Raw genomic sequence first — 21,833 nt, 5'->3', positions numbered from 1 at the left:
ATAAGCTCAATAATAATATATTTTAACACATTTAATTAGCTTTAAGCTGAAGTAAGCTGATAGAAATAAATTAAATAGAAAAGTAGCAAAGTACAATGTTTCAACGCTCATGCTTGATGACGAGCGTTGTATTTATCTTGACAGACATTGACACTGACAAGTAAAATGACAACCGCCTGAAAAAAAAACTTCTTGTTTCTGTTCGATAATATTCGACGATCTTTTGTTTCCTATTTAAACTTAATTAAAAGGTATATTTTCCAAATTAACGTGAACGGTTTTTAACTCATTATGTAATAACGAAAGAAGTAAAAGACATTTTCAAATTGTTGTTTATCAAATAAATTAGTTTACGTAATTGTTAACCTAGCTTGTGTGTATTTGTCTATTTATATAAATATTACAATTTATTTATTTGCATAGCGGTGTTAACTATTAATTAACTGTAACGACTATAAAGTACATTTATTTTTTCTTAAATTTGTCTCCATTTTTAGGTAAACAATGTCTATTTCACCATTCCTGCGAGCCCCCTTCACTGATATCACTGGTGGTCTGGTGTCCCATCAGATGCTGGGCAAGTGCCAGAAGGAGGAAATGCGATACATGGATTGCTTAGAGGCCTATGGTTTGGATAGAGGCCGAGTCAAATGTGCACAGATATTTGAGGATTTTCATGAATGCCAGACCCATACTAAACAATTTAAAAGATTTATGGTGGGTTGTTTGCTTTTAATCTATATGTTTATGCTATTATCTATAACTTATTCCTCTAATGTTTACATTATTTATTACGTTAGCAATGTAAACAAACATATCTATAATCATCAAAGTATTACCATATCTTTTTAACATCAAACCACCCAAACAAAGAGATAATGATAACTCTAAGAGAACAATTTTGAATAGTGAATTTCAACTTATAATTCTTCCCTGGAGTGTTAGTGAGGTCAGGTATATTGGTTTTGTCTATAGTGATAGTAGGTCCTTAATTTTAGAAAATCTAAACTTTTACTATCCTAAGAAACCTAAAAGAGACCTTATAAAAAGTAAACTTCGTTAAGATTAAACAATTATCATCCTTTTATCTTTTGCATTTAAAATTTTTCAGACCATGCGTAGGGAGAGAGATAGACAAATAGCGGAAGGAAAATTAAAAGGTGATGACAAATATGTCAGCCCAAAGGTGGACAGTTATTAATCATTTGTAGAGCAATTGTGTTGTATAAATATTGCAAAATAGATCATTTTAAGTGCTAAATATTGTTTTCTTTCAATAAAAAACTTTAAAGTTCTATTCTGGTCTATTAATTCTATTGTGTTATCTCCAGTATATTCAAATTATTCACAATAAAAAAATGTAAAGCTGCAGGAATTTAAGACAGTCTTGAGTTGAGAGGTCTTTTGTACTTATGCCTCATGTCATGAATCCTACATGGTCATATTTAATATTTTAATCAATATAAAATACTGGCCAGATACTATGATAAGATAATTTATGAAAGTCAGTGTGACATTTGACAATTTCAAATATCCCTAAAATCTGGTAAAATCACTGTGGGAAAAATCATAGAATTTTATTCCATTGAGTTCTAATTGTTTTGAACGATGGCGTTTCTTTCTCCATTTTTTCGATCGCCATGGACGGATATAACGGGCGCTATGTTTTCCCACCAAATGCTGGGTCGGTGTGCTAAACAGGAGATGGAAATGATGGATTGTTTGGAAGCATACGGCTTAGACAAAGGATTAAAGAAATGTCAAGATTTAATTGATGATTTTAAAGAGTGCCAGTCATGTCAGAAGCAGTTTTGCAGATTTATGGTATAGTAGTTTGTAACCAGGTCGTTAGATTTTAAAATGTACAACCAGATATTTAATCGTCACTTAATCAGTTATTAAGGATACCCCTAATCTAAGGGCATGCAAGCATTGATGTACGAATGTGGAAAAAGCGAGTGGGTGTGCTGAGCAAAACACTAAATTAAAATCCATAGCCTATCCCTCTAGTTTTCAGGCGAAAGTTGCATAGTTGTATAATCGTCGCTTAATACAAATTTTGCATACAATATCTACACTCAGATACTTCTTTAGTAATCACTCAACGACGAGGTGCAATTAATGCTGGATTTTAAACCGAGGCAACGTTATTTCTAGGCCATGCGCAAAGAAAGGGATCGTCAAATAGCCGAAGGAAAACTGACTGGAGATGACAAATATTGTAGTCCAAAAGTGGACAGCTATTGAGTGTTAATATATTTTTTTTAATTTAAAGATTGGAAATCTAATAAAAAAAAATAGATATTATTGCTATTATTATTTTATTTCTCAACAGTGTACACTAAATTACCATTGTTTTTAACAACTGTAGCATCATAAATGCCATGGTCTTGTGCACGCAATCGCGTCCTTTCTAAGATTTTGCTATTTAATTTTTACGCTTCGATGCTACGAGACGGTAGTAACAGATGCCATTTTTTTCAACCTAACGTACCTAACCTATCCATAAATAGAGCTAAATTCACAGTTGAACGATTTGACTTCTACTGTTTAGAAACTGTAGAGACACGTCAAACTGTAAATTATTTGTTAAGTTCACAATTCAGCAAGTTGATCATTGGAAAATAATAGAATAGTTCTTATAAAACAGTTTTTTCTTATCGATATTTGATCAAGACCTAGCTCGAACTAGGATACACAATGGCTAACAATGCGATCTGCATCGTAAGATAAATTCCGCCTTTTCATTTTTTCTGAATTCATCACAGCTCTAGACGATTTTTTACAGTTTTTTTTTTTTTTTCAAGAAACAGACATGCGGAGGCTGACCTGATGTCATCTAGGTAACGATCATGAGAATTTTTTTTATAATGTTGGAAGTTGATACTTTTTTATAGCCATAACCTCAAATAATAGGGAGCTTTGCCTAGCAGAAAAAAAATACATCCATTGCAAGCGAAGTAGTTTTTAGAAATAAAAGATCTTTTGCTATAAGGAAACAAAATGAAGTGGATTTGGTGGGAGAGAAAACTTAAAAGTGATGCAGAAAGAGGATATTCTTTCTGCACATCTAACCCTTTCACCTTTTAACATTTTTGCTGATGTCTATGAGCAGCGGTCATTGCTATTTAGTGAAATTGACCGCTTGCTCGTTTGCCTTCTTTTATTATCTTACTAATATTCATTTAATATAAACGCGAATGTTTGGATGAATGGATGTTTGTTACAAGTTATCTCCAGAACGGTTCAATTCAACGGATCTCGATGAAATATGGCATTGTTGTAGAATAGAACATAGTCTGGAAGAACACATGGGCTACTAATTAAGTTTTTTATTATTAATTCCGCGCGGACGGAATCGCGGGCGACAACTACTTAGTTAAAGAATAAGTATACTATGACCCGATAGTGACGGTTTTATCTTTTTAAACCTAATTTCGTCAGACATTTTCAGTTAACTAATGCGATGTTTTACGTGACTTGTTGCATGCATGTTAGTAACGAATGCCGTTTGTCGTGTCTTTGAATCGTAAGCTTTGTCTGCAATGCCATTCCTATTTCCATTATCATAGTGAAAAAAGAAATATAATTGTCTCGTATGTCTTAACTCTTAACATGCAATGGAAAACTCGGTACTATAATCCAGTAAATAGAATTTTAAAATTTAATAGTAATAGAATTACTAAAATAGAAACCATCTAAGTAAATAGAATTTTATACAATTTCTGTCGACGTGATAGCGTTTACACAATAACAACTTTGGTTTACGACGTTACCTTAAAAATATTAAGCGTAATTAATAATAATTTAACATGATCATCACTAATTTTCAATACCTATTATACGATTCCTTATAAATATTGCGTATTTTTTTCTTTCTTCGCCTTTTATTCAATGAACTTTTCAATTACATCAAAATTAAAAGCTTTTTTCTGTTCCATACACTTAGAGCTTACAACGATTGTAGTCGAAATATCATCGCGTTCAATACCACTCGACTTTTTGCGGCTCGAGTCATGGCCGGTTGGTTGGAGTTTTTGCGCGTAGTTTAGGCGCCAAACAATTATTATGATTAATAAAGGTACTATGTCCATACGAATCAGATATATTATTTTCCTACGCAATTCGTATGTCGCACTTAATATACGAGTGGGGCCCGGTCAAGTTGTTATTCTTCTGATTGGATATGTATGAGGAATAAACAAATATTTAGATCGACGACGCGGAAACACTCGATGTTGCTTTTTGTTTCTTTTTTTTACGGCCATTTTATTTTACAATCTCCACGTTTTCCTTGCATTGCAGTTAAATCGTTTATTTCTTTTACCGAATTTTTTCTGCTGTGAATATTTAAATGACTAAATACGAAGGTTTAGATGGATAAAAAGGCGAATCGGTATGGCTAAAGATGCGATGACCCGGTTAACCAACATATGGAAGAAAAGAGGAATCGGCATAAAAATCAAAATCAGACTGATACGAGCTCTGGTATTCCTTATCTTTCTTTATAAAGTGGAGACGTGGACAATCCCAACCCATGAGAGACAAATATTTTAGCCCTTATGGAAGGAACGTATCTTAAAGCGTTTATACGCGTATGTACACCTGACATGAATGACAAAATTTAATGTAATCAATCTATTCCCTTGTGATAATCTGTTACAGTTTAAAAAACACAACAATCGAAAAAGGAATAAAGTCTCGTTATAATTTTGCTACTCCGATTGTTATCAAATAACAATCAAGTATAAAAGGCATTATTAATAAAACAGTAGATGTCAATTTCAAGGTTAGAATAAAAACGTTTGAAGAACAAATGTCTTGATAAAGATCTTTTTTTATCTTTATTTGTCTATGAAACTGCTTCATGAAATATTATAGTAGAATATTGTGGTATAAAAAATTGTTTGTTACAATAACATGTCCTTTGTTAGTTGTCGGAAAATATTCAAATGTCAGCCGAGCGAACCCGGTTGTTATTACTTGGTTACTTGTCAAATGACAAAATTGCAAAATATTAATAGGTTTGAATAATTCATAAGGTTCATCGACCGTACGTTCTAATGATGAAATACGTTCGAAGGCTGTTCAGGTGTCGAAGGTACTCGTGACCGCTGTCCTCAGAAAAAAAAAACACGGAAACTTTTAAAATATCACAAGCTGAAGTCACCATTTTAATACAGTCAAGAATTATGTGATAGTGTAAACGACATATTTTTTAAATGCATAATTAACTGACAATAATTGCCCCACGTGAAATACCGTAAGATTTTAATTGGTACAAGAATTTTTTTCTTTGTAAATATGTAATTATTTGTTTTTTTGTTTTATTTTTTATTATTTTATATTATTTTATTTAGTAATCGCTAATCATATAATCGCTTAAACAAATTTGATCAAATCGGTTAATTTTGTTGCGCGATGTTTGAAATATTTTTCAGTTTGTAATATGTCCAATGTTCATATTCATTATACATGTTCCAACAATTTTGATTTACAACAATGTCAATCTCGTATAACATGGCTGATAGACATATTATAGCACGTCCCATATTTTTATAATTACTTGGGAAAAATTCTTAACACGTTGAGAATAAACATATTTGTTGTTTTATAGAATTATAGACTTATATTTCAGGCTGTATTGTGTGTGAAATTTAATGACATGACTGTAGGGTAAGCCCCATTTTGGCATTTTGAGTCTCTCCTTTGATTTATACTAACTAGCCGAGTTATACTATCGTAACACTATTCTCGCGCACGGTCGTCCGGACGCACATTTCAATTTCAAAATCAAAAGTTTTTTGTGAGGATCGCGCGATACCGCGACCAACAACGTCATTGGCGCCGCGCGATGTCGACCGCGAGCCCACCTTGCCGCGGACACACATCACTCCGTTATTCAAATGTCATTATTACTATTATTGACTCTAGGGCTGCTAGGATGGACTCTAGGACGTATATATCTCAGTACTAAGGGTTACAATGAGTTAATTTCAGACATTATGAAATCTCCCAAAATTCTATATTTCCCACAAATGGAATCTTTTCCCTCGTTACAATTAATTACGTTACGAATACAATTTTCGCTTGATCAATTAATAAAACGATAAAAGTTTTGGGGGATTTCATTATTACGCTGCGACGTGCTAAGTAGGATGTATTTTACGTTTCTAGCTTTAAAAAAAACTACTGGCAGCCCTAATTCGTTAATTTCACAACAAACACCTGGGAAATAAATTTATTCATTGCATTAATGAAGTATTATGCAAAATGTTAGCACTACGTTCTATCTTAAAACTTGAACTTTGTTATTCAGTATGATTTGTATTCTTTAAAATATTTGATAAAAATATTTAAAAAAACTGCCGCATTTAAACTTATTTAAGGATTACTTGCGCAGTCTATTAATGTATTTTTTTTTTTTTTAGTAGAAAAGATAAATAACAAAGATTGAACAAGTTGTCTACAGTCTAAGGTTTAAATATGTTTCTAACAACATAAAAACTTCAAATAAAATTATTTTAATATGTCATTGGCCGCAACCAAAAATTGTGTCTATAAGCCACTCAATAAAAAGAAAATGAAAATAAAGTTTGAGTCCGTACTCGGGCTAATGAGATATCTCATATACTATGGTTATCTTAATCTACAATTCAGTTATAGTATTTTAGTTGTTTTTCTTAATCACCAGTATTTATTTAAAACTCATTTTACAATGTAATTATCATTTCAAATCGAGAGAAACTTTCCCTTCCAACCCGATGTCGTTCTGCGAATAAGATTAATTAAATAAGAGCAAAAAAACAAGACGCACATAAATCAATTTCAATAACTTATCTTATAAATTAAATGCAACGTCTCGACATAACACAAAGTGTAAAGAATGCTGTTAATCTTTGGAATGACAGTTTTGACATAGTGTTGTTGGCACAAGGTGACCGGCGGATCTGTTCGCGCTCATTTCGGCCGAGTGAGGGGAGCCCGCAGCGCGACGACCTCTGCACATAAAGATACAATCACACTTGACGCTTTTCATCTGGTCACAGAAAAGGTACTGCCAACGTACTTTATACAGCCACACCGTAATTTATGATGTGGTATTTAATGTAACAAAACCTTAAACTTCATCTTCCACTGTTAAAGTTTTTTAGTCAACTTCTTTTGTCCAAGATCCCTGCAAATTGCAAGTCACAATTTATTTTAAGACTTAGATATTTTACAGACAATATAAGATTAGATTACAATGTAATGTACTTATAACTTCATAGCATTTCCTTAAAGGCCGGCAACGCATCGGCTGTTCCTTTAGAGTTGTATATGATCATGGGTGTCGATTAACTTCAGTGTTCCCGCCGCTCGTTTGCCGCTTCTCTTATATAAAAAAAAAAAACTTTTAACGTTTAAAGGTTTTCCGTTCCTTCTTTTGACATTTCTATCAATAGGTTTTCTATCATTAAACATGCGTATTTAGGATCGTGTGATATAAAAAAATTAAAAAATATGCTATCAATGTTGTTTAATAATCTATCGATGTATTTGATTTTTTATCATTAAGCCTTATAGATGTATGAAAAAATTAATCTTAATTTGCTTTTGTAAAACACGAAGTATGATCATGTTTGTCATTAATGCTAAAAATATTTATTTTTAATCGACAAGTTATAATTAAGTACCTATTAATAAAAAAATATCAATAAAAATGACAAGTTTACACTTTTATATTTATTGTTATTATAATAGATGATTCTACTATGTATGGAATAAAATTAAAACAATGAGTTAAATATGCGTAAAAAGCTTTTCTGACAACGTGGAGAAGCGAAAATAATATTTGATTTTCGAAAAACAAACAAATTCCGACTTTGAACGAAATGGATGGAAATAAAATAATAGTATTTCTTTATTTAAATTAAAATGGCTTTCCTTGTACATTCGTCCAGTAATATACCGATACCGCAAAAAAAGTAGACGACCATGTTCAGTATCATACGTAGTTCGTAATTTTTTGTGCTATGTAATCTAAACGGACAACTGTAACCTAATACTATAATGACCCTTTTATCAAAAAATTATTGAAAATGAATCACTCATTGAACCATGATACGAGTGAAGTATTAGGAAATAAGCTGTGGTAAATACTGCTCTTGCACAATAAAATATAAAATAAAAGTAAATATTACACTCGAAATTTACAAAAAAAATTACGAAGTTAGTTATATTATTTCTATGTTTGTAAAAGTTGTAATGAAGTCCCATAAATAACTACAACGGACTCTTAATTTTAAAAGTTTAAAATCCATAGTTCTTCTAGAAATAAATGTGCTATAGACAATACCGCTTCTTCTGGCCGTTTAGTGATGATAACTTGGGGACTTAGCTAAGGGGTATCACCTAAAGGTTTTTAGCAAACCAAAACAGATTACTTCTACTTGAAGTTTAGGCAATATTTATTGGAGTATTGTTTAATATTTTTGAACAAGAATAATTAATAATTACCAAATCAGGATATTGCGTACGACATTGATAATAACAGATTTCATCTATATGTAGTATCAACGCTCAGGTAGAAAACTATATTACGTCCGGCCGTAAGCTTTACAGTGCTTCTCTGCGCTCCAGTTCGAAACGAGGAGCGATCGGCGTGCGCGGCTCAAAACGAACGCAATCGCGCGCCTTTTTCATACTGACGTTTACAAATTTGAATTTCGAATATTTTTTTAATACTAACCAGTGGTGATGTACATTTTTAAATCGTATTCCATTACAGTTAGTGTATTTTACATGATGCCAGAATGAAAAATAAAGATATGACAGTAAACCTTTTTAAATAACAAATTTAAACCCCAGTCTATCCTCATAAAATATAATGGATGTTGGTAAAATGTTAAGAATTATTATAGTTATTTTAATTGCTAGTGTAATTAACGTGAAGTGTAAAGTGGATGATGTTCGTAGCCGAGATTTGCCTAATGTATTTAATCGGACAAAACTATCCCAAGATGTGTGTTCATATTTATTTTTTGAAGAGGTACCTACGTTTATTTCATAATTTTTCTTTTTTTTATCATTGTGTTTTAACCTTTGCGATTACATAAAAAAAGTTTAAGTTGCAGTTATATAAGTATTTGATTTTAATCAGGCATATTAAAAAAATCATGTTCGTAAAATGTATCTGATCTGAATCCAAAGCTAATAGGGTTCAGTAAGTAGTTTGGCTTCAGAACCGTCGAAAATTATTTGACAAAATGTTGGTATATTCAATTTAAATTACTCCTTTGTTTAGTCGTAATATATAATTTTAGAAACGTTTTAATAAATATGCGAAACGTTTTTATAATATTTAGAAAAAAATAATTAAATATATTTGTCATAAAACTTTTACCTTACTTTAAGTACCCTCGTGTTTCTTTTTGAAAGGTTTATTACCTTATGATTATTTATTTTCTATTTATAGTTTAAGTGTAACGGCGTTGAAATCAATTAGGTTTTTATTGAAGTCGTTATAAATTCTAGAGAAACCAGCTAACTGTCGACATAGTATAAAACGATTATCTTAGTTAATACATCAGTACGTCATCTTGGTCGATTTTTCTTTGGAAGTAACCAGGCATCGGACACTAATAGTCTGAAACATATATACTAGACGACAAGTAACTAGGAACAAAGTAGATTTAGCTTTTCTCCTGTCGCTTCGGCATAGAATAATAAATAGTCTAGACGTTTAGTGAAAAAAGATCTTAAATTATAATTTATCAATAGGATTATGGATTGACAGATTATACTTAGTGACATACTAGTCTAAACTAACTGTTCGTATCTTGATAAACTTAATTCTTACATATCTTAGGTTTGATGTTCTCACTGAATCTTTTAAATGGTTGAAAATTGTTTGGCAAATATTTTTTTCTTTTTCGCGGACTTTCTAGATCGTAAATTGTATTATATATTTATATAAATGTGCGTGATAATGTGAACCCCGCGTCCGTTAACGACAGTGAAAATGTTATTGTACAATAATAAATCAGCAATCGGTTTCCCTTTTCTCTCAATTTATAGACGATACACAATTAAAGATACTTCATCGATTCGTATTTTAAGGATGGATAAAATAACCATATACTTGAAAAATCTTACATATTTCCTAGCTGTCGCCCGCGACTCCGTCCGCGCGCAGTTTAAAAAAAACTAAATGGGGGGGGGGGGTTATGAAAAATAGATGTTGGCCGATTCTCAGACCTACTGAATATGCTCACAAAATTTCATGAGAATCGGTCAAGCCGTTTCGGAGGAGTTCAAGTTCGAACCCCGTGACACGAGAATTTCCAAATGGGAAAAATAATCGCATAAAGTAATATAACCACATTTTTTTATAAATGCATCCGCAATGACCTTTGGTAGGTTATCTATTGGTTTGCTGTTCAAAACATGGATATATGCGGCTCCCGTTATCGAGATAACCCTTAATCAATACACTAAAATATTGACTGCCATTACGCGGACCGATGGAACGAAATCAGGGATGTCAATTTTCATAACGTAGACCCGAACACTAAACGCAAAGAAAAACTAATCGTAATAAATAATTAAGTATCCTGAAATTGCATAACATTTATTCTCCTGTTCCCTTTCTACCCTACCTACACCCCTTTTCGTGCCGCAGACGGTAACAATTGTTACATCGCTTCGCTTCAAAAACAACATCCACCCATGATCATCAGGAAATAGACAAAAGAACAACATTTAACGAATTTTTTCACACATCTCACTCTGACCAGTATACAGTAGACAAACTCATATGCACGCAAACTCGAAGAGATGGCAACCCTAAGCAACAGTTAAAAAGCACACCGCACATCTGACCGGAACAAGAATTAGGTTGCAAAATTGTTTGAACACTTATAATCGATTGTTATTGTTTAAAAAAAATCATTACAAATTACGGTTATTGAACAAAGTGATACGGAAGTTGGTATTTTGGCTATATTAGGAAAGATTTAGTTAAGTGATCATCGCTTCCTTGTTTCCTTTGCTCGGAAGGCAAAGGCTCATAAGCATTCAAAAATATAGTGTTTGTCTTTTCATACAAATATAAATTTGTCACAAATGTAGAACATTAATTAATTAAGAAACGGCTTAACTCACGTTTGATCGTCCGATGACGGCACCGACTAGTTTCGGACCCATCGGGGGTCCATCTTCTGAGTTAAGCCGTTTCTTAATTAATTAATTATGATGTCTTACGAAAGTTTAAACAATTTAAATGTAGAACATAATCTGGAAGAACACAAAGGCCACATTTTTTTAATTCTGCGCGGACGGAGTCACGGGCAACAACTTATTATGTAATATATCACAAAAAGTTATAAAATAAATATTAACACATGTATTATTCTATATATTTAAATTCACTTTAAAGTTATTCAACGATTACTTTTTGTAGAAGTTGAATAACCTATAGTCAATTTTAATAACGTCAATGAAAACTTAAATAAATTAAATTTTTTAAAGGTTTATAAAATCCATTAATTTCATGATGCAATACACAAATTATTGCATCATGGCATTATTTTTTTAAACTTATTCTTTTTTTATACGTCCATATCATTATTAGAAACTTTTTTGTTTAAACTTGGTCGATGTAATACGGCCAGTATCTGATACACTGCATACAAAATTTTCTTTATGTAGTCAGTCATTCAACCCGCTACGGGATGAACGGGACTTGGAAGCAACATCTGTGTATTACGATGATACAGCACATTTTTAACAGTTTCCTTGTTAAGTAGCTTTATTTAACACTTCAAATACAGTAAACATCTCATTAAACTAACATCTCTAGAAGCATCTTAAGTAATTCTAATATAAATTTAGATTTATTACCTTGGTTTTTAATGTTAATTTAGTACAGAAAAATTAAGCTATATATGATATTATAAGTGTGAGTAGTCGAAAATAACTTTGCTTTTATTTTAAATATCCCCAGGATTATCATCGTAAGGTTACACAGAGTGAACTTGATAAAAGCTATCTTGGCGTGTTTACGTCCAAGTGCATTTCCATTCGAAGACATTGAGTCATTGCCTTAGCTAGCCTTGCTCCACGTTTGTCAACATTCAAGCGAAAATAACTTAGTTTCACGCATCGTAATCTAGTTTTACGAACCAAAAACTGTGGCACGTTGCCTAAATCTGTAAACTGAGGAACTGTAGGAAATGGAAATGTTCTCTTTTTGTACGTCCTCTCGACCGTCCATAAAAGTAAACAACGAAGATGTCTATGGGTATTCGTATTTTAACTAAATCAGGTGACCAATAGCTCTTTTCCCAACTTCTACTATAAATCTTCTTCTATCTATATATATAAAAGAAAGTCGTGTTAGTTACACTATTTATAACTCAAGAACGGCTAAATCGATTTGACTGAAAATTGGTGGGCAGGTAGCTTAGAACCAGGGAACGGACATAGGATAATTTTTACCCGTTTTCTATTTTTTATTCCGCGCGGACGGAGTCGCGGGCGATAGCTAGTATCTTATAAATACATCACCAAATAAATTCTAATGTTTCTTTGAGTTTACAGAATCAAATATATAACTGCCAGAAAATATTTCTGAGTAAGTATTTCATGTTTTGTTTGTTATTGTGATTTAAATATAAATAAATATATCAATTATGACATCTCATATCTATATGATTCAGACTTTAATGTTAAATATACAATCCTTTAGTTTTCTTTAGTAATAATTTAAGCTGGCAAAGCGCATTCGATGTACCACTTATTCATAAATTTATTTTAAAGGACCTTACCGAAAACCTACAACTTCTCTACCACCAAGTTTAACAGTTAGATGTCAAAGTGTGGACAGCGTTACCTTCATGAGAAGCTCAAATCAGGGCTTGCAACTTGTAGTCCTTGTACCGCAAGAGGAAGACTTCGAACGTGCAGTAAGCTCGCATTAATTGTGATTAGCAGTAGTTTAAACTTAGTTTAGAAACTAAAACTAAGAACAGTGCCATCCTAACTTTAAGGCATCTCACAAATTCACACGAGATTATCTGCGAGATTTAAAATAGTATGAGGACGTTGTGCTACTCGGCGCCCGCTTTCCTTCACCCTCACTCTTGAAACTGTAGCACCTGGATACGAAGACATGTTGTCTTAAGGCTAGCTTATTATGGATTATCATAGTGTGTACCTATAAGTTACTGTGGTAATTTTCACATAATCTGTGTACAAATTTCGAGTTAAAAATATTTTATCAACAGGTAACATTTACAATACTGGAAAGTACTGATACAATCGGTCAATTGAATACAACGCCGTCTAGGAACTACACATTGTGGACGACCCTATTGGATAAAGATGGCAGTCCAATGCTCTGGTTGCGTGGTCCAGATGTATATGTGTGGACAAGTCCAGCGCATGTTAAATACGATGTTAAAACTGAAATGTTGCTACGTCACTACAAGAATGGCACCCGACATATACCAGCCGAGTTCACTTGGAATGCTATTGATGGTAATATTTATATACATACTTTTCATGAAAATAAAACCTTCAAGCCCTACTCCGAATCGCTAAAAGGTACCCTTAGTGTGGATCTTTCACAAATCAAAATCAATTTTAAAAATCGAATCTTTAAAATACTTGTTGAAGTTGTTTTTAAAGCTTTTTCTTCTTTTCCAATTTGCGAATTCCAAATTCAAAAACCTACATCATAAAACTAAAAGCCATCAATTAAAATAAATGTAATTTTTATTATTTTCAGAATCTGATTCTTGCTTTTACGTTGTGAACAAATGCAACAAGGATACTCAAGGAGATTTCTTCTCGGACAGTATACCGGTAAATATAACTACATACTAATCTAACTAATATTATAAATGCGAATGTTTAGATGGATCGATGTTTGTTTGAAGGTATCTCCAGTACGCTGATCCATCGGATCTCGATGAAACTTGGCTTAAATAAAGAACATAGGCTGAAAGAACACATAGCATATTTTTTATAATTTTTTTTAAATACCGTGCGGACGGAGTCGCGGGCTACAGTTAGTTATTTATAAATCAAACATCACAGCCTCGTTGAGTTTGGGCTCGTTGGAATCGTCTTGACGAATAGTTTTAATTTTTAGTTTTTCTAAACTAACAAGAACAAAATAACAGCTTGTTTTTAAAAACTTTCTTTTTTTCTTTTAATTATTAAAGCCGAAGTTTACTAGTTGTTTGATAATTTCGTATAGTCCGGTACTAGTACGAAAGTTAGCTAAAGCGAAGTTTTGAGGCGCATGTTTGTGCTCACTACAGTCCAACCTCTTTTCAGCCAGACGGCAACAGGTCTGTGTTGATAGAGAGGCTGCCACTGGACGATGTGTGCGTGTTCATGCTGACCGGCAAATACGGGCAGACGCTTGTCAAGTACCGCACGCCGCAATGCTACGACATACGAGGCTGCGTACCATGTAGGTTCTTTACGATTTACAAATATTTTTTTATCAAGGATTCAAGTAAAGTAATGCATGTTGGCCGGTCCGCTGTGTCTCCACAACTACCAATAACCACGGAACTAGACTAAGATGATCACTTGGATAATCATTCCAAAGGGTTTCCTTTTTGGGGCATTAATATTTAGTTTATAAGCTTGATAAATATGATGTTTGTAAAGCTAATGATATTGATTCTTAGTACCAGAGCAGTTCAGCAACGTGTCTATGAAGGTGACAGAGGTGTACGGCAAATGGCGCGTGCGCGTGAGTTGGAAGCGACCGCGCGTCACGCCAATTCAATACAATGCGTCGTTGTACGCTGACACTACGTATAATGTCATAGTGCCGGGAGTAAGTATTAGTTACTCTTGTATATGAATTACCAAAAATAAATATTTATGTTTTTTGTTCTAATGAGCAAAGGTCAGCTCAGATTCAGCTACGGACTTTTTCACGCAAAAGCCGAATTTGATTACTAAAAAGTTTAGATTGAAAACTTCATAACTTCACGTTTATTATATGAATATTTTTATGTTTTTTTATTTATAATACAGAATGCTACCGAAGTAATATTTGAGAATGTATCTGGAGAGGGCAAGTACACCGTGAGCCTGGCAGCGACCACAGCGGGCGGCACGGCACGCACAAGCCGCACGGGATATTTCCCTAGTACGTACAATAATACACCAGAAGACTAGTACTCGAACAAATAATAATAAACTATTTGCTCGACCAACTGCTTAATGTTTTCGTGTTCTGGTCACGAACATTTAAACTGCAATTACTTCTGTTTCTCTCTCTCTCTCTCTCTCTCTATGTCGCTTCTTCATTTCTGGGGGTCGCAACCTAAAACCTTTTCCGATGTTTCTCTACTCTGTGCGGTCATTTAGTGAATGGCTTTATGCACTAAGCACTTTATTGTTTCTAGTCACTTTCAAATACTGGAATCTAATAAAAACAATCTATGTATTTCGCAGTACTTGAGAAAATCAGCAACTTGTCCATGGAAATCGGTGAAGCAAAAGGCGGCGGCTGGCGCGTGCGCATGCGCTGGGCCCGGCCGCGCTCCACACCGATACAGTACAACGCCACGCTTTACGCAGATGCTGTATATAACATGGTTCTTCCAGGGGTGAATATTATTTTTAACTAGTAACATACCATAAAAGTTAGGTATGGTTTAGTTATGTTGCAGAACATTTTCTTACTTCCATTATAGAATTACACTGAAGTAGTATTTGACGACGTATACGGTGAGGGTCTATTCAACGTGAGTCTGATGTCCACCACGACGGTTGGCACGGCGTACACAAGCAGCGAGGGCTATTTCCCAAGTGAGTTTCAATTCTTAACTAATAATACAAGAATCAATGTTCAGTGAAGCTTCTTTCACTGCTGTGATCTTCATTAAAGAGTCATTCCACTATAGAGGTTCCTAATCTTTTTTCCCATATATTATAGTGTTATTAGCTACATTTATTCTATAACTTTTGAACCCCACACTTTATTTCCCGCTATTACACTCAGGTCAGGTCTGTTCCAAGAACACAGAAGGTCCACCAGGATTTCAAGGACTTTAGGAATCTGATCTAGCGGAAGATTTCCTTATTAGGAAGATACGAAGTCATTATTTTTTGTGTTAGGTGAAAAGTCAAGCAATATGACTGTGAAGGAGTCAGAAGATGAGAACGGTGGCTGGAGAGTATGGGCGAGTTGGCCGCGCCCACCTGCACAACCAATACAGTATAACGCTACATTATACGCTGACACTGTCTACACCGTTAACTTACCAGGGGTGAGTTACTTCTTAAATTGGTCGTCTTATAATCAAATTCATTTTCTCACGGTTGGTGCAATGCTAGGATCAACAGTGGATGGATTGAGCGAAAATATTTATGAAGAATAACTGATCTTTGATCAACGATTTTCTTTTCACGTGGAATGTCTTTTCATCGTATTGCACCGAAGTCCAAACTTGACTCTAGATGCAATTTTATTATTAGGATATTATGCGTTTCAGAACTCAACTGAAGTTACATTTGATGAGATATATAGCGAGGGTTCATACAACGTGACGTTGGTATCGATCACATCTTCAGGCGAACAGCTTTATGCCAGCCATCAGGGAAACTTGCCACGTAAGTTATTTATGATATGCAATAAGGAAAAGTAAAGTCACTTGAAAACATAAACTCACTTGCGAAAACCATTTTCCATCCTGACATTGAAGACAACGTGTACTACAATGTTCTAGTTATATTTGTAAAAAAATACATAAACAATCAAATTAATACTAAAGTACCGTTGCTTTCAGGGTTGACACAAATACATAAGTTAATAGCAAAAATATTTATTTACGTTTTTTGTTAGGGCTGTCTCACACGTTGAGCGTGGGGCTGCTGGTGGGCGCGGCGTGGCTGACGGCTCTCGTGTTCGTCATAGCGGTTTCTATGCTCGTCTACCTCAAGAAAAAAAGCTCAGAGAAAGACAAATTTGAATACTTTCAGGTTAATTGTATACCATTAAATACATATATTAATGAAAAGTTGGTTATTGGGTCTCGGAAGTATACAAAATGAAATGACAGACTATTTATTAAACGAATAAATTCATTCGATCTACTTTTTTCCATTTATTTATCTTTGTTATCAAGCACACTTTCCCTCACAAAGAAGTATGGTAGCGCATTTGTTTCTTTCATTGGATAATAGGCTTATAATCGGGTAGGCTTCGAGAGTACGTGCAGTAAACACCTCCTCACTGAGAGTCTCGAAGCCTAGATAGAATGCTAGATAGAAGCCTAGATAGCTGATGATGATTAGATAATAAAAAAATGTAACACTTAATTATTAAAAAGAAAAGAAAAACTGAAAGTAAAATGTGACTTAGGGTCTGAAAGACAAGCTGTACAAGGAGAGTGCGCTAGAGGCGATGTCGGAGCCGGTAGTGTCTGAGGATCGGTGGGAGGTGTCGGCGTCGCGGCTGGCGCTGCATGAGCTTGTGGGCGAAGGCGCCTTTGGCCGCGTGTGCCGCGCGACCCTTGCGCCAGCCACCGAAGTCGCTGTCAAGATGCTCAAGGGTATACGTAGTAAACGTTACACAAATTCAAATTCCCTTAGCAATAAAAATATCTTTAAAGAGAAAATAATGTAAACATAAGACAACACAAAACTGGTAGTAAAAGTATAGACCTTCCTTCTAGTTATTAGTAAACATGTTATAGGAAAGAGTACTTGTTTATGAAGTCGTCATTTGACAGTTGATATACGTTGATTAGAATTCCCGACCGCGGACGAGGTGCGATCGTTTCGCGCGGAAATGGAACTGATGAAAAGCGTTGGGTCGCACCCTCACATCGTCAGCCTGCTGGGCTGCTGCAGCGGCCGCCGACCACTCATCGTTGTGGAGTACTGCAGCCGCGGAGACCTGCTTACATTTCTAAGGTGCCCTCACCTTGAGTTAAATGCTATTCGAATAAAACGATATCAAATGTCCGATTCGAAGAAAACGATTCCAATTTTTAAACGCGTACAATTTCAGGAACTCCTGGGACGTAATGATAACCAAACGCAACGCGAGATACTACAACACCAAAGACAATTTAGAATATGGAATGAGTTTGTTCAAAATAGACGAACAGGAGCAAAGCAAAGCCATCGTCAACAAGCTGTACGATTTGCAGGACGTTTGCGACGAGCTCACATTCCTCGATCTTCTTTCCTTCTGTCGACAAATCGCAATGGGTATGGAGTTTCTCGCCTCAAATAGAGTTGTCCACAGAGATCTAGCAGCGAGAAATGTTCTGGTAACCAGCGAAAAGACACTGAAGGTTGCAGATTTCGGTCTATCGCGTGACGTCTACCAAGAGAACCTGTACAAGCAAAAGGGGAATGGGAAGTTGCCTGTAAAGTGGATGGCATTGGAATCTTTGACACATCGAATATTTACTACTCATAGTGATGTGTAAGTACCCATTTTACCCCAGTAAGCTTAAACCAGTACTCCACGTCTCTATTGAACATACACAAAAGTACTAAATGCTTGTTATATGTGCAGATGGTCGTTCGGCGTGGTGATGTGGGAGGTGGTGTCGGTGGGTGGCGCGCCGTACCCCGCGGTGGCGGCCGCGCGCCTTCCGCGCCTATTGCGCACCGGCTACCGCATGCCACGCCCTGCCAACTGCACACCACAACTGTATGGGCTAACATCACTTACAATTATTGAATACAAATGTTTAATGATATAAGCTATATGTTAATATGTTCTTATCCGGCTCGAAGGTTCACTTTCTAAAACTAGACTGTATTTTAAAAGTTTCACAGACTAAAATTTTGTTGCTGAACAGTTTGTTTTTCGGCAAAAGCCTGATTTACAGGTTTTTATTTTATTCTTTTCGTTACGAATTAGTTCATGGTTCGTCGTCTAAATTCTATTTGGACCATTTTTATAGAATTTTATTTTGCGGTTTTATGGTTTTAAAATGCGATTGAGCGTTTGTTCAGTTACGAGGTGATGATGAGCTGTTGGCGCGTGCGGCCGAACGAGCGGCCGACGTTTGCGCAGCTGCGGGCGCGGCTGGACGCGCTGCTCTCCGCCGCCGCCTCGGACCACTACCTCGTACTGGACGTGCTCACGGACCCGCCTCCTTCGCCCGCGCCCACACCTTCGGCACTTCTCAAGTATATTTCCCATTTAATTCTAAAATTAAAACTAGCCTTATCGTAGCGGTCTTGCATTGTTTGGCTAGAGGAGAATCAACTTCATCGAAATTTTAATGTAAGATTACAAAAAAGAACGTATCAAGATTATATATTAATTGCAGTGGCAAGGAGAAACTGCAGCGAGTTCATAACTACGAGCGAACGAGCGCACTCAGCAATCACTATACCTCAACGCCCGTCACGCAGACCGCGTGACATGCGATGGAATACCGCGAGATGTTCTATGACCGCTACGTGACACCGCGAGATGCTGCGTGACACTGTGTAATGTTCCGTGACACCGCGGGATGCCACGCCCTGAAGCATTGTAACATACTTGTACAGTAATTGTAAAATTAAATATAATTAGAACCTTCAATCATCGTTTTATTTTGTCATTTGGTAAATAGGTATAAAAATAAAAGGACATCAATTTATATATTAATTCAATATATTATACAATTGATATATCTTAGCGCTAAATATAAAAATATTCAATATTCAAACACCTGTTGTCGTACCAGTTCCGACTTACCAAACATTTATGTAATGTTACACACAACTCACATACATATGGCCAAATGTATATAAAACAATTAAAATTGTTAGAAACAAATTAGAAAATATCCACTGTTAAAAATATCCCAGACATTAAAAAAAAGACGTCCCAAATAAGCAAAGTTTTACAGCTCCAGTGACACACAGTTCAATTTCATACGAATTGTTATATATAACGTGTTGAAGGAGGAAGGTAAGATCACCTTTATTGCGTTTTCTAAAGTCCTGTCTCTTCGTATAAAATCTATCTGCTGTAAAATGATTGGACGCCTAAATTATTAATGACAACTCAAGGGTTTCTGTCTAAATATTAAAGAACACACAAATCTAAATAACAATGGAAAATATAAAATTGTGTTCCTTTCTAATATCTATCTACTAATTGTAAGATTAACCTTTACACAAAGAATAACAAAACACTAAAATATCTTTAATATAATATCACACTATCTTAAAATACAGCATTGCGTGTGTACATAACCTAATAAGCCTTCGTAAGTAGCGTTGCCAGGCGTCCGGTTAAAGCCGGACATAGTTAGGCTTTTTGATTGCGTGTCCGGCCAAAATAAACGGTGTCCGGGTTGTCTGGCATTTGTTAGGATTTTTACATTTCGCAAACGAGTGCCCGAGCGCCGGCGACGAGAGTCGACTAACGGTCGTGTCCGGCCTTTCTACCCAAATGTCCGGCCAAACTGGCTGGTCTGTCCGGCTATTAGGTTTGGCAACCTGGCAACTTTATTCGTAAGTAATGCTAGCTTTACCTTGTAGTTATATTTATTTTATCGTTGGTTTCCACTGCCGAAACAAATGTCAAAAAACATATTGTCATCTCTATTATTATTCTTTAACAAATAGAGATAACAATAGTTTTTTGTATGAGTGTTTCGGTAGAGAAAAATAACGATTTAATACAATTATTGTACACTATTTAAGATACTAAACCTCCCAAGTAATATTGGCAACAGGAGGCAGCCGGCCGTAAAACATAAGCCAATACTTTAAAGTTTATTAAATCCTATGTGCTGACCTCACGTGAATGGGAAAAGACCAGGGAAAAAATGATTTAAGATACTAAACGCGGGCATTAACATGGTGTCCGTTGATACGATTTACATCAGGGATCCCCAAACTATTTCGGACAAGTGACCCCTTTTCCAAAATGAACTGTTACCTTAGACCCCATAGTCAAATTACCTACTTTTAAGATCAATTTTTTTTATTCTGACTTAGGTCAAAAAGAAGACAGAGTGAGAATTAACAATGCTTTAAGTAAGATATCGACCCCAAGGGGTTGATATCGACCACTTTGGGAATCTCTGATTTACATCATCGCATGCCCGTGACGTCATAGGTCATGTGTTATTGTACACGTGTAGTAATAGTAGTCTTAGGCCTCGTACAAACGAGCAGCACTTTGCTGTCGGCAAAGGCAAATGCAGCTTTCGCCATTGGTCGCTTTTTGCCGATGACAAGTGGCCAGCAAAAGCCGACCAATGGCGACAGCTTATATGCTCGTATGTTTGACGCCTTATTTGAAAGATACCTTCTTATCAACTTAATTGTAACATCGCAATTGGATAAACATTAAAAAGTTTATTTATTTCGCAGATACTTTTTATTACATGTTCTTGTAATACGAACTGACTTTAATATGTGTAATCTTTCATTTATTTTAAATTTTGATATAAAAAACATTATTGTGTACTGAAATTTCACATAAATGGCAAGAATACTAGTAAAAAATATATACAAAATATACTAAACATATATCGCTTTAATTATAACACATAATATTCTATGTGAATTTAAAAACTCCAATACGAGATATTGAAGTTTTTTTTATGTAAAAAGAGTTTAGGCTGATTTTTTAGTATTTAAACAGTATACGCCTTGGAAAAAGACGAAAAACCATTGAATATAATATGTTATCAATTAAAAATCTTAATATTAATTCTTGTATTTCACAAGCGATATAAAAGTGCTTATTACCTTACTCATAGAAACCTTACGGATCTTAATAATGAAAATAAAATAAAAGAGATCTATTTTACAAGAAACTAGAAAAAAAAGCTACACTACTTCAGAAT

General features: G+C 34.8%; 3 protein-coding genes across 3 annotated transcripts; all 3 read left to right on the top strand.

The window, feature by feature from the left end:
• The first annotated feature begins 160 nt into the window (after window positions 1-160).
• Window positions 161-1,248, top strand: LOC106715801 (NADH dehydrogenase [ubiquinone] iron-sulfur protein 5). Its single transcript, XM_014509157.2, has 3 exons — window positions 161-251; window positions 498-717; window positions 1,112-1,248. Exons 2-3 carry the CDS (start codon window positions 505-507, stop codon window positions 1,199-1,201), a joined length of 303 nt encoding a protein of 100 aa, XP_014364643.1. The 5' UTR covers window positions 161-251; window positions 498-504; the 3' UTR covers window positions 1,202-1,248.
• A 339-nt stretch (window positions 1,249-1,587) lies between these two features.
• LOC106715807 (NADH dehydrogenase [ubiquinone] iron-sulfur protein 5-like) lies at window positions 1,588-2,247 on the top strand. The gene is made up of 2 exons (XM_014509162.2): window positions 1,588-1,824; window positions 2,158-2,247. The coding sequence occupies exons 1-2, from the start codon at window positions 1,609-1,611 to the stop codon at window positions 2,245-2,247; spliced, it is 306 nt and encodes a 101-aa protein (XP_014364648.1). The 5' UTR covers window positions 1,588-1,608.
• Window positions 2,248-8,840: 6,593 nt separating this feature from the next.
• On the top strand, window positions 8,841-19,555 carry LOC106715849 (tyrosine-protein kinase receptor torso). The gene is made up of 19 exons (XM_045681617.1): window positions 8,841-9,031; window positions 12,583-12,616; window positions 12,802-12,947; window positions 13,269-13,521; window positions 13,772-13,848; window positions 14,326-14,464; window positions 14,688-14,839; window positions 15,043-15,157; window positions 15,466-15,620; window positions 15,708-15,822; window positions 16,132-16,283; window positions 16,509-16,626; window positions 16,859-16,995; window positions 17,378-17,567; window positions 17,766-17,931; window positions 18,029-18,451; window positions 18,545-18,682; window positions 18,991-19,167; window positions 19,311-19,555. Exons 1-19 carry the CDS (start codon window positions 8,870-8,872, stop codon window positions 19,402-19,404), a joined length of 2,943 nt encoding a protein of 980 aa, XP_045537573.1. The 5' UTR covers window positions 8,841-8,869; the 3' UTR covers window positions 19,405-19,555.
• Window positions 19,556-21,833: the final 2,278 nt, after the last annotated feature.

The sequence above is a fragment of the Papilio machaon genome, chromosome 16 (genome assembly GCF_912999745.1).
Source record: "Papilio machaon chromosome 16, ilPapMach1.1, whole genome shotgun sequence".
Classification (NCBI taxonomy): Eukaryota; Metazoa; Arthropoda; class Insecta; order Lepidoptera; family Papilionidae; genus Papilio; species Papilio machaon.
Note: the sequence above shows the minus strand (reverse complement) of the source record. Positions and strands in the feature narration are given on the sequence as shown.

Bases quoted from the DNA above. Each gene is read 5' to 3' on its own strand.
- LOC106715801 (XM_014509157.2), top strand. From the start codon at position 505: ATGTCTATTTCACCATTCCTGCGAGCCCCCTTCACTGATATCACTGGT. The intron at 718-1,111 runs GTGGGTTGTTTG...AAAATTTTTCAG, and splicing joins AACAATTTAAAAGATTTATG to ACCATGCGTAGGGAGAGAGA.
- LOC106715807 (XM_014509162.2), top strand. From the start codon at position 1,609: ATGGCGTTTCTTTCTCCATTTTTTCGATCGCCATGGACGGATATAACG. The intron at 1,825-2,157 runs GTATAGTAGTTT...CGTTATTTCTAG, and splicing joins AGCAGTTTTGCAGATTTATG to GCCATGCGCAAAGAAAGGGA.
- LOC106715849 (XM_045681617.1), top strand. From the start codon at position 8,870: ATGGATGTTGGTAAAATGTTAAGAATTATTATAGTTATTTTAATTGCT. The intron at 12,948-13,268 runs GTAAGCTCGCAT...TTTTATCAACAG, and splicing joins AGGAAGACTTCGAACGTGCA to GTAACATTTACAATACTGGA. The intron at 16,627-16,858 runs GTAAGTTATTTA...GTTTTTTGTTAG, and splicing joins CCATCAGGGAAACTTGCCAC to GGCTGTCTCACACGTTGAGC.